Below are 12,932 nucleotides of genomic sequence, written 5' to 3'. Positions count from 1 at the left end.
GTTGCACAGGGTCTAAAGCCAGAAGATCAGGCGATGTTGCAGGGACTAATGCCAGGCAGTTTAGGTTTGTTTGTTTTCCTATTTGCATTCTTGCATTTTTTATATGTAATCACAAAATGTTATGAATCTCACGCCCTGCCCTTTTGTTTTCATCTGTGGCTGTGCAGTGAGAAACACGGTTAAAAAGGGAAATGTGTTTGCTAATTCGCTGAAAAGCTGGCAACAGCCAAGGACAACTGTGAGCCAACCTGCTGATTCAGCAGAAGTAAAATGTGCAAAATCTCAAATTCAAGACGTAGGCTCTGTCCTTCACTCCTTGGAAGGCGAGGGCTGGGGGCAATAGTAAATTTTCATTTTATTTTAAATGCAGCCACCCTTTCCCTTCTCTCTGTCAATGAATTTCACCCCAGCTTTCCCCCCTCACTAATCTTTATCCCTTCTTCCAAACTGTCCAGGACCCCTGTAGCCCTTTTTCTATTCCACTGAGCAAACCACTTGTAGTATCCCTCATGGGAGAGAAGAGATTAGACCTGGTTGTACTAAATGCAAAGCAGATTGTTAACTGTAGTTCCTGCTCTGTTGCTCTCTCTGGCTTGCCAGCAGACAGGCTGGGACTGTCTAGTAGCAACACACAGGGTCTGCTTACTGTGAGTAGTCAAGGAAGAAATGGCTGATGACAGTACAGAAGTCACCCTTTTGTTTGGCAATGCCTCCTCAAATTCAGTTCTGCAATACCCAGAAACATTGCGCAATGAAAGTGGAGTACTGTCACACCACTCTTTATAAAACAGCCAAAATTGCTCTCAGATAAAACCTTCTTCTAGATCTCTCAGTGCATTCAGGTCTGATAGATGTTATCTGGCTGGTTAGACTGTAAACTCCTTGGCGGCAACCTGTCTCCTTCTGTACCTTGTACAGGGTGTCTTGTACAGGGCTGAGTATTGTTCTCTCCTAACAAACAAACAGCAGCAATCATCCAGATAATCTACCAACTCAATCCCATGCATTTTGGATTGGAGATGATTCTTTCCATAGCCACAGTTTTTGAGTTTCTAAAGCCCAGAGGCTGAGATTTTAAATGCTGCGTAGGGGGATTTAGATGCTCAATTCCCATAAAAATGTACTATGAATTGTGTATCCAAATCCAAGAGGCAGCTTTCAAAAATGTCAGCCATAGTGTACAAAGAGGCTCAACATACTGTAAATATATCCTATACCTAATGCAACAGTTCTCCATAAACTCATGGTCTGTTGTCCCTGTTTGCAGATCATGGCTATTCGGTCTACATCAAGTGATGATGGGTAACTACAGTATCAGGTGTGAAGATGAATGTTCCTATAAAAGCCAGCAAGGAGGGAATAAGGAATTTGGAGAAGAATTAAAAGGTAATTCAATGTGTAAAGGTTCTCTTAATTGGCCAGAGTGCTGCTGAGTAAAAATGTATTGTTTTGGCTAGGGAATCCTGGTTGGCTAGATAGTCACATGGCTACAGTATCATAATTGTAAAAATATGTACATCATGGCTGATTTACCCTCATATGGCAGCATGACCTCCACAGCACCCCTTTCTGGCCCACAGCTCTGCCTTTATTGCCCCAGATTCATGACTGCCTCCCTCTGTCCTTATTTTGGGGGTCAATCGAGAAGCATACATTCTCCCCCATTTGTGATAGTCTTATCTCACAGCACCCTCCATGGCAAGACTCAGCCTTGCAACTACTCTGCCACACTCTCCTCCTTGGGACTTGCATGGTCTGCGATGGTGAGTTGGCCCTCTTGCCAGGTCACTCTAACTAAAGTCTCACCCCTTCTAAGGTACCCAAAGTCCAAATTAAGTGCATACAAATGTAAATTCTTCTGAGCTCAGTCCTTGAGAGACTCTTCACCGCCTCCTGGGCTCTGCAGAGCTCTTTCCCAGGGCTTTCTCCCTAGGTGGCTAGTTCCTGCCATGCCACTGACCTTCAGATCTTCTCCCTTGGAGTCCATTTCTTAGACTGAGTCTCTCCAAGCTGGGTCTGACCTTGTCCCTGGTTTACCCCCAGGCTGTCTGTCTGTAGTGTTGGTCTTCTCCCAAGCCTGCTTCAAGAGTGACCTTTGCCCCTGCTACACTCTCACCTCAGGGCCAGTCCCAGGATATAAGCCTCCTCTCCCAGCTCCTCCATGGTTCCTTTCCCAAAGAGAGAGCAGAAACTCCAAAACTACCTCTCTCCTGGGTTGGTTCCTCATCCGCCTTAGGATCTCTCTGGTAAGTTCCACTCCTCCCATCCCAAGCACGCCCTCTCCAGGTGTAAGCAATAGGCCTCCTCAAATGCTCCAGCTGTTCATGAAAACCTTTTCAGCCTCTAACTCCACAGTAAGGCATTTACATAACAATGATCTGAATTTCAAAGGTGCTGTGCACCTGCAGCTCCCCATTGCTTTCGGGGCTGAGTGTGTGGCAGCACTCAGCACGTCTGTAAATCAGACCTCTTGTACTGAAGAGCTTAAATAGGGATTTAGAAGCCTAAATTTTAGGCATCCAGGTTTCAATATTTTAGTCCATACTAGAGCGGATTTGAAAATTTGGGGGAGGGGGTTCTTGCAGTAAGTGGGGGGAGGTTGGCAGAAATTCAAATACCAAACAATTTCATCCTTTCATAGCCTTCTGTGACCCTCATAACTGATACAGTGCCATTTATCTGACATGGAAAAGACATGAGATCTCTGGGAAGTTAACATAAAAGAACCCCACTCACATTAAATTATTTATTGGTGAAAAACACAATCCTAAACCTCCTGATTCCTTTTTCTAGGAGACTATTTCTGCTCTGACTCCTACTTTACATTGGTGTAACCCCACTGACCTCAGTGTAGCTATTCCTGATTTACAGAATGGTCTTGTGCATAGCACACTGGATAGGGACACATAGAAGATCTGAGTTCTAACCCACACACTGCCTCTGGCCTGTTGGGCGACCATGGACAGTCACTCACCCTCTGTGACTCAGTTTCCCTCCTCTGTAAAATGGGAATAAAGATACTGACCTTTGTAAAATGTTTTGAGCTCTGCTGATGCAAAGTACTCTATAACAGCTAATTGTTATTATTTATACCCATGTGAACCAGATCAGTGTCAGTCATAGGTTTGTCCCTCTATTTTCATTTTCTAGATAAGCTCTGGGCCCACAAAACATCATTTCTCTATCAGTCATTTGAATGACTATATTTAAAACAGGGAACTTCCCCTTTCAAGCTGTGACTATGATTTCACCATGCTAAGCCTGAGAGGTTTATCAAACTTTTTTTCTTTTTCTGCCTTTACCATTTAGTTAATTTCCAGCAGACTGTTTCAGTTTATGTTGGTTTTGCTTTCATTAAGAGAAGATACCACAAGATCATCTGAGTTTAGAAGCCATCTAATGCCTTAATGGCTTGCCATATATATTGGTTGATTTTGATGGGGCTTTTCTGTGTTAGCTGCGAAGTATCTGAGCCTATAGATACGATGTGCACTGAGGTGAGTGATAGTTATTTCTTTCTCTTGAGGCAAGGGTGTAGTATACATAGAGAATCAATAATGAATCTTTGGTGATTATTTGCATGCTAACATCTGATCGTTTTGAAGTGCAGGAGGATTTGTTGGGGGGTGGGAGGGGGTATCTGTAAACCTTGGACTGGGAAAGTAAGGCAGGCCTTTTCAGATACACTCCATGATACTGCCCAGGCACTAATATGGCCCTTTTATATGGGATCCTTCTGTATCTGCCAGAAACTGACAGTGTTTTATACATTTCATAATGCTTTGGGCATATTGAAATCTCACATGCATGTCTACAGCAAGACATCAGAGCTGAAAAAAGAACAGGTTATAAGGGGTTTCTTTCCTGTCATTTTTGTCCAAGAATTTGTATACACCAGTACAAATGGGCAAGACAGTGATTCTCTTTCATGTAGTGGATAATTGTAGCTGAACAGATATAAGATTCCACACCAGAGCAATAATATAAGGAAATACCAGGCACTCCTTAGTTCTTTTTGTCTGGTCTGATTCGTTTTTAATTAAAAGGGCAGGGGAAGAAGGCAGGGAGGAAGAATGAAGGCAAGATGCTTCTCAGGGTTCTTTTGGTTGGGGAGGGAGGGGTGTTAGAGACTCATAGGAATTGCCTTCGTATTTTATGTGCCACAGAGGCCTATAATAGATTCTTTGCTTTAGTGAAGTTGTGCAACTCCCATAATCCTCCTAATTGTGCAAAACTGTACCATGAGGGAATTTCTTCCTCTGCTCCATCTGGAGACCAGTTTCTGCCCTGAAGCGGGAGGGCTGATGGCTCCTGTAATTTTATTTGAAAGGGCATAATGCAGGCAATCTTCTCAATTACATCAGCAGCTAAACCTTTCTTTTCTTTCTTAAATCTTACTCAGCCATTTTCCCCAATAACAAACTATGGCTGCAACTTCTACAGGTTAATTATAAAGTGCGTAAAAGCAGTGTTTTTCTCTCATCAGTCTGGAATGTACTGGTTTTTCTTAGGTCTGTATTTGACATTTCCCTAAAGTGATCGTCTAGGAACTTCTAAATTAGAACTGTCTCTTGTTATTTAATTCGGGGATAGAGCACATGGGAGCTGCTCATTTGCTGTCACTCTATGGTTATTTTATATACTTCTTTATATTTCCTGTTATTCATAACTCCTGTTTGTGGTTCTACTGTCTGTATTTGTGTTACTTGCAAAATTCCTACTGAGTGAAGAAAATTTTGAGTGACCTAGGAATAATTGGAGCCTCTACTTGTAAAGAAATGGAATTATTTTGTTACAAGTCAGTTTGCATCAGTAGCTTTCTGTGAGCACGCCCTGTCGGCCACCCACTGGGACTGCTCTGGGGGGAATACAAGCCTTTCTGCACTGGATCTCCTGGGGTGTGTTAAGCTTTTAGTGCCCAGGCAATGTGGCAGAGAGGCCAAGGGAGGAACCAGTGCTGTAGCCTACCAAGGCTCAGGCTATTACCCTTTCTCAGAAATGGGGCTCCTCAGCCCACCCGCCCTAGAGGCCCCCAGGACCAGCACTGACTCCCAAGATACCCCAGTTACTCAAACACACCCCTCTCCCGGAACTCCACCCTGATGGTGCATAGCTTCCGGTCCTCAGCTTACCGCTCTCAGGGGCATGCAGTAGTTGTGCAGTGGTTAACATACAGAGACACGCTTTGTTCAGAGTCTGTCACCTCTATGCCCTTTTACACTTACGTAAAGCACAGGAGAGTACAGATCATACAAAACAATAAGCACTCAATGCGTGTCCCTGTCCAGTGGTGCTGGACCTAGGAGTGATGGGGGTGCAGCCACACCCCCTCGCTTGAAGTAGTAAAAACTAACATCAAATATATGGTTTCCATTAGCAGCACCACTACCACTCTACAAATTGTTCCAGCACCCCTGGCCCTGCCTCGGTTTCCTCACCACTCTAGGACATTCTTTAGGCTGGGGTCCAAGTCTCTTCGGTCGTCCAGAGTCCCTGGGGCCATATGGGCTCAGGAAAGCAGGCAGGGTCCCCCAGCCCCATGAGGCTGCTGTCTTGCTGGGTGACCTCTTCCTCCTGAAGGCCCCCACCCAACTTCTATGATTTTGTCTCTCCTGCCTCATGTTTCCTTTTCCTGTCTGCCCTCCTCATCTGTGGGTTTCTTCATCTAAACTGCTGCTGGTCACCTGGTCTTTTTTGTTCTACTCCTGGTAACTTTCTACTGCGCCTACCTTCTCTGGTCCCTTCAGACAAAACAGTGAAACTTTTCCCCCCCTAATGATTTCTTTATTAGCTGCTTTATTAGCATAAGCTTGGTGCGGTCTAAGTATCATTGTTAACCATAAGTATTTCCCATTGTCCCAGCCTGGTGTGTATCTGCTATAGGTCTAGTTAGTAATGGTGGATGCATGTTCATATAGGCACAGAAGGATGCAGCAGTTTTTCATAATATAACTTCACATCATCAATCAGAATTCATAAATGGTCCAGACATAGCCCAAATTCATCACACCTTCCCATTATGTGCTGCAGGCATCTATTTGCGATAAGGACAGGTCTACACTAGGAACTTATATTGGTATAGCTACATCTCTCGGGGCTATGAAAAATCCGCCCCCGAGAGACATAGCTATACCAACCTAACTCCCGGTATAGACAGCACTAGGTCGACAGAAGAGTTCTTCCATCAGCTTAGCTACTGCTTCTTAGGGAGGTGGATTGCCTGCATCAGTGATGGGTGAACCCCTCCTGTCGGCATAGGTAGTATTTACACTGAAGTGCTGAGGTGGCGCAGCTGTAGCATTTTAGGTGTAGACGTTCCCTGGAATAATCCAGTAATCATTTTGGTTGTGCATTGAGGCACTGCTCTTTTCAACACAAAATGATTTAAATAACGCTTCTCCTAGTTAGTAAGCCAGGAACATTAAGAAATCTTGTGGTCTGACTGGCACATTTTGGAACCATTGCTAGTAGGGCGTATTGAGATGTGGTTAAGTAAACAAAAATAGCTCCACCTCAGAGCCTCCTGCCAGGATCTCGTAGTGGCTGCTAACCAGTCAAATCAAGATTTCCCAACATAGGGCAAGCTCCTCACCCCTTCTCAGTCTTCTTGGCAAAGTGGCATAAAGGAAATCTCAAATTCCAGGATCTGGCTGGGGCAGGATTCCCCCACTGCAGGAACAGGGAAAGAGAGTCCCTCGCAAACGCTGGTTTTGTGGGCAGAAAGCAGCATAGCTGGGGGCAAGGAGGACATGTTTAAGTCAGGACTGCAGCAAGCAGTGCTGCATCCCATAAGGCAATGAACGGAGGCTGCTGTAACTTCGACACTCCCTCGGGACTGTATAATTTACGCCAGGAGTCCCAGAGCAGCCCAGGATCAGGAGGGCACCATAGGTGCCGACGCCATGGGTGCTCCAGGGCTGGAGCACCCACCAACAGTCCCCCTATCAGCTCCCCCCCATCCACTCCCAGCAGTTCCCGCCTGCCGGCAGGCCCAGCAGGTCAGCACCTCCCCCTCACTCCCAGCATCTCCCACCTGCCGCAAACAGCTGTTTCCTGGTGTGCAGGAGGCTGGGGGAGGGAAGGGGAAGGAGTGAGGATGCGGCGCTTGGGAGAGGGGTGGAGTGGGGGTGGGAAGAGACAGGGCGTGGGGAAGAATCGGGAGTTGAGCACCATCCGGCACTTTGAAAAGTTGGTGCCTGTGGAGGGCACCTTAGGCTCTGTCTACACTACCGCGGTAAGTCGACCTATGCTATGCAACACCAGCTACTTGAATAACGTAGCTGGAGTCGATGTACCTGAGGTTGAGTTACTGCGGGGTCTACACTGGGGGGGGGGGGTCAATGGGAGAAACTCTATCGTCAACTTCCCTTACTTTTCTCGTCGGGGGGTAGAGCACAGGGGTTGACTGGAGAGTGATCTGCTGTTGATTTGACCGGTCTTTACTAGACCTGCTAAATCATCCGCCGATGGATTGATCTCAGAGTGTCGGTCCAGGCTGTAGTGTAAACATAGCCTTAGTTTTTCCTCAGTTAGGAGTTCTGTGCTGCAACTCTTAGAGACTTGTCCACTTGGGCTGGCCCAGATGTTTTGTCACCCTGGCAGAAAAATTTTTGGCACTCCCCATGCAGCTACATAAAAGGCACAAGCAAAACACACACACACCCAAAAAACCCAACCACCCCAAAAATGAGGATTTTTGGAACACTGAACGTTGGTGCCCTAAGTGACCACCTGATCACCCAGCCACCCCTGTTGCCCCTAGTTTCATAATCAAATGCAATGAAAAAAAGTGTTAGTTTAGTTCTCCATTTGGCAAAGTTGTGAAATTCTCAGCACTGCTGCATAGCAATACAATAGTCCATAGTTTATTAGAGGACACCATTAAAATCATTCACATCCCAATAGCTAATGCAAGGTGAAGGCCACACGCTCCTTGCATTACCCATCTATGGGATGATCGAAAACGAGTAATGGTTTATAAATGGAAGTGTGTAGATTATCAGCTACCAATAGACTGATACCTGCTCTTAAATCTGGCTGGCTTCTCTTGGAATCTGGTTGTTGCATTAACAATAGTTTCCAATGAACGCATTACTGTCCAATGATAGAAATTCTCTATTAAAGAACAGAATAGGGTTGGTCCAAATATTTTTATATCCAAAATTTCAATGAAAAAACAGGAAAAAATTAAAGCGTTCACAACTTTTTCTTTCTTTTTTCGACCAGCACTTGTATAGATCTGTTCTTTCAAAGCTTAGCTGTGTTTTCTGTAGCGAGTTGAGAGTTATTTTATTTAAGACTTTAGACAATGCCAGTTATATTTAATCTCAGCATTTGAGAATCTGTGGAGTAGGCTGGGAAATCTTCAAAGGATTTCTTCTCTCCTTGGAGCTAATTTCAGCAGTAATTAAGAGTCTTTGAGGAGACAACATAGCCTTTTTCTGAAGGTTCCTTTAAGAAAGAAGGCCTGGTCTTACTTAAAGGAAGGCTTGAAGTCCTCTGGTGAGTGGCTGCCTCTTCCCTGCACTCTCATTCCATTGGTTCTGATGGGCAGACATTCCTTAGGCATTGATTCCACTGCACTTGTGAATGTCAGCCTGTTTGCTTAGGCAGCGATCATGGGTTTGAAGCCTGAAATAAAGATGGACTTTTCATGCACCTGTTTTTCACACATTGTCGCCGATCAGCCTACTGAGGACTGTGCCTGAGCGTGCATAACACCCTTGTGTTTTGATTGACAATATAGTCCCCTGTGAAGTCAGAGGCAGGTCTGGTATATTAATGAATCCCTCTGTTTTAACTTTGGAGGGGTGAATATATTTGCATAAGAGACAGATTATTCCATTTCCAAGACTGAAAAGTCTTTAAAAGAATTCAAAAATCTCAGTTTCTCAGATACTAATTTTTGTCTAGTTTCAGCTAAATGTGCTTAGCAGTCCCTTGCTGAGAGTATAAACACAGCTCAGCTCCTTTTTTATTTGAGCAGACATTTTCTGTTATAAAACAGTATTTTAGCACTCTGAGCCAAGCTCTCTTTGCAAGATCTTCATAACTCCCTGGGACTTATTTTACAGTGAGCCTTGTTACAAAACCCACAGATTATTTATTGGGGATTAATAATTTATACTGTCCTACATATTTTAATTGGTTAATGAAATACAGAATGATGTGCACTTAATATTAGCATAAAAGATCCAAGCCTGTGGTTTAAAAACTGCATTCCACAAAGTCCCAGGATTGCATATTTCAGGTTGATATTAAGAGTTCAAAAAACACTCTCATATGTTGCCAATAGGCTCCTGTTAGGCTTTCCTGCTGCTGATCCGCGGCACTCCCACCTCCATCCTTGCAGAATCCAGCAGTTTGGGGTTTTTTTAATTGAACTCAGTTTCCTCACCATTAGGCATCTGGGTCATAATAGCTCTTTCTCCACTCACTTCACTGCTATCCAGACGTTTAATCTTTAAGGGGGGATTGTTTGTTTCTAAATACAGTGCTACATTAGGTTTTTGAATTGTTCTAATTCAAGATTTTGGAATACAGTGGAATGTGATCAGGTATTGTAAGTGCTATAAGATATGTTTAGACTGTTATGTTTTTAAATGATTTATTTCTAAGGCAGCTACTTGGTAGAATGTGCATGTCAGAGCTTCGTGTTTACATTCAGAGTATGCCTATATTGGTGTATTTAATAATAAATATATGATTTCCACAGGTTATAGCCAACAAAAGCTATAGCTGTGAAGATTTAGGACTGAGAGAGATTCCTGAAAGACTCCCAGCCACAACAGAAATCCTTGACTTCAGCTTTAACTTGCTTTCTTCCCTTCACAATTCAACCTTCAGCAAACTAAAGAATCTGGTATATTTAGACTTAACAAGGTACTGGAAATCTTTGTCACTTCCACTGATCACACAACTCATAACTTATTTTGAATTTGCCATTGCTTATATGCCATTGTTTCAACCTTTTGCAATACCAATAAAGAACTGAAGGCTTCCATAGCATACCATGGCAACCATCTTCACAGCAGAACCTTCAGAGACTCTTGCAGATAACTGTTGCATTGTCTTGCCAATTAAGAATGCCTAGATATTTGGAAATAGCGTTTGTTTGGGCTCTCTCCTGTTAAGGCTTGGAGTCACTGGACCATTTGCAGGACAATGGGTGAAACCCTCACAACTTATTATTTATGTTAGCACCAACAAATTTGCTGTAGGAAACATCTCACCTGCTTTTCCATGAAAATATCATTCATGGAATGTGGGGAGAAGGAGATTCTAGCCTTGTAAGAAGTGCCCTTATTATAGGGATAAAATTTTGATTGTGTTGATTAGGGAAGGCAATGGGAAAACCCCCCCTTACTTATCATGTCTCTGTGTGACTTTCATGAACAACGTCACAGTCGGGACCTCCACACCCGATCAGCCCTAGACAGTTTTCACTTCCCATTATGTCATCTTCTTATCTGAGTTTAAAACATAGGGGCTTCTGAATATCAGCTATGTGCCACCAGCAAAGAAAATAATAGCTTTTAACTCAAAGAAGACCATAGTTCATTGGGTTTTCTTTGTACATGAGATTGCATTTCGATTGTTGTTTTTAAATGACCATGTAACAGTGGGAAAATTTCATCAGATTGATTTATTACTAACGTCATTGGATTATTGTGTTCTTTTCAAGGTGTCAAATTAACTGGGTGTACGAAGGTGCCTTTCAAAGTAACACTCATCTGAACATTATTGTCTTGACTGGAAATCTACTCATGTTTCTGGCTGATACAGCATTTGTTGGCCCACAGTCTCTGAAGCATCTTGTCTTAACTGAGACAGGTCTAACCAGTTTAGCATTTATTCCAATGCAGAATCTGGATAATTTAGAGACTTTTGACTTGGGCAGCAATCACATCTCCTCACTGCAGCTCCCTCCAAGCTTTCCAACCAGAAACCTCAAATACCTTGATTTTCAAATGAACAACATACAAAGAATAGCAGCAAAAGACATAGATATTCTGCTGCAGACAAAGAATTTAACTCTGATCTTGAAGGGAAATGATATTATGCACATTGAAGCTGGGGCATTCCAGTCCAACTTATTTTACAGCTTGGACTTTGGAGGTTGCGTTGACATTTCTGTGGTTTTAGCAGGGATGCAGGATACCAAAACCCATACTCTTTGGTTGGGATCATTTGAGGATGTAGAAAATGGGCTTCCCATAAACCCTACTATGCTACAGAACCTGTGCAATATCTCTGTGGTGGATATCAATCTGCAAAAGCGGCATTTCCTTCACATGACTGCTGCCACATTTCAGTGTTTGAGCAAACTCCAAAGGCTGGATCTGACTCACACCTATATCAGCATGTTACCTCCTGACATCAGTGGCATGAACATGTTGGAAGAATTAATTCTCAATAGGAACGCCTTTAAGCACATTTGCAACATTAGCTCCACCGCTTTCTCCTCCCTCACCCACCTCCATATCAGAGAAAATGCTGAGAATCTGGACTTAGGCTCCGGCTGTTTAGAAACACTGTCAAAGCTTCAACACCTGGATTTAAGCCACAGTTACATAGAAAATGGAGACTGCTGCAGTAAGCAGCTAAAAGGCCTGATCGGATTACAACACCTGAATCTGAGCTACAACAAGCAGCTTCAGCTCCAAGATTTGGCCTTTAAGGAAGGTGCGAACCTGGAGCTCCTGGATTTAGCTTTTACACGTCTTCACATCAATGCTTCCCAGGGTCCTTTCCGCAATCTGCATCTCTTGCGTGTCCTGAACCTTTCTTACTCCTATATTGATACCAACATTCAGCACCTTTTACAGGGGCTGCAAAACCTTTTCCTGTTGAACCTTAGGGGGAATAAGTTTCCATCAGGGACCATTCTGCATGACAATCTCTTTCACCAGGTATCCAGTTTAGAGGTGTTAATTTTATCATTCTGTGATCTGACAGCTATACAAAACCAAGCATTTTACACCCTCAAGAAGCTAAAGCATGTTGACCTGAGCCACAACAAGCTTATTGCATTCAGCACAAATGCATTTTCCAATCTCAAGAGCATCTATCTCAATTTTGCCAATAATAGGATCCATATTATACCACGTGACATGTTAACTAACTTATCTGACCAGAGTATAATCAATTTAAGTTACAATCCACTGGAATGCACCTGCTCTAATATTGGTTTAATAACTTGGTACAAGCAGAATATGGATAAAATTGAAGACTCTGAAGGGACAGTGTGTTGTGAGCCCAAATCTCTAGCAGGTACTAAGCTGTCCACTGTAACATTGTCCTGTGGGATCAGTGTTGCAGGAATTGTTTGTGCTGTGCTGGTTTTGATATTGCTTGTTGCTGTTATCTTGGTTTGGATCACCCGCTTTTTAAAGAGACATTACCAACAACTCTAAGTGAAGGATGGCTCCACCAGTGTCATTTTTAAAGAAAGGACAGTGAGTAGACAAATTCTGAAGAAAAGGTCATTTTCCCTACTTGTTGCTTTGTTCCTGGGCAATATTCCTTTTAATATTAGTATTACACGCCCCATTCTCATTTGTAGCAACTGATTAAAGAAAAATTACTATGAAAAAACAAACCAGGGCCAGAACTTGTGAAGAGCTTTAGCCACACAAGTAACATATTTGGGTCCTGATCTATGACAAGGGCTCCTAGGCTCTCAGGTAATACAAATAATAATAGTTAGTCCCATTGAAGTCTGTCACTAGCCCTCAACTATAGGCTTGTCCTGGGGCCTCAGGCAGCTGAGTGGGCTAAGGGAATGTCACCGAGGAGGAAAGGGGTGAGAAATGAAGTGGGAATACCGGTTCCCCCAAATGAATAGGCTGCTCTGAAGTCAGAATTTAGACACCAGTGCTGTCTGAATGGCTTAGGCAATAGCACGGCTGGTCCTGCATACATGGTTGCTC

The 12,932-nt window shown here is 43.5% G+C and overlaps 1 protein-coding gene across 1 annotated transcript; it reads left to right on the top strand.

The window, feature by feature from the left end:
* Window positions 1-3,407: 3,407 nt before the first annotated feature.
* On the top strand, window positions 3,408-12,416 carry CD180 (CD180 molecule; the record flags this gene model as incomplete). The annotated part of the gene is made up of 3 exons (XM_084628787.1): window positions 3,408-3,497; window positions 9,716-9,882; window positions 10,685-12,416. 3 exons carry the CDS (start codon window positions 3,408-3,410, stop codon window positions 12,414-12,416), a joined length of 1,989 nt encoding a protein of 662 aa, XP_084484913.1.
* Window positions 12,417-12,932: the final 516 nt, after the last annotated feature.

The sequence above is a fragment of the Lepidochelys olivacea genome, assembly GCF_965140295.1.
Source record: "Lepidochelys olivacea isolate rLepOli2 genome assembly, chromosome: 5".
Lineage (NCBI taxonomy): Eukaryota > Metazoa > Chordata > Testudines > Cheloniidae > Lepidochelys > Lepidochelys olivacea.
Note: the sequence above shows the minus strand (reverse complement) of the source record. Positions and strands in the feature narration are given on the sequence as shown.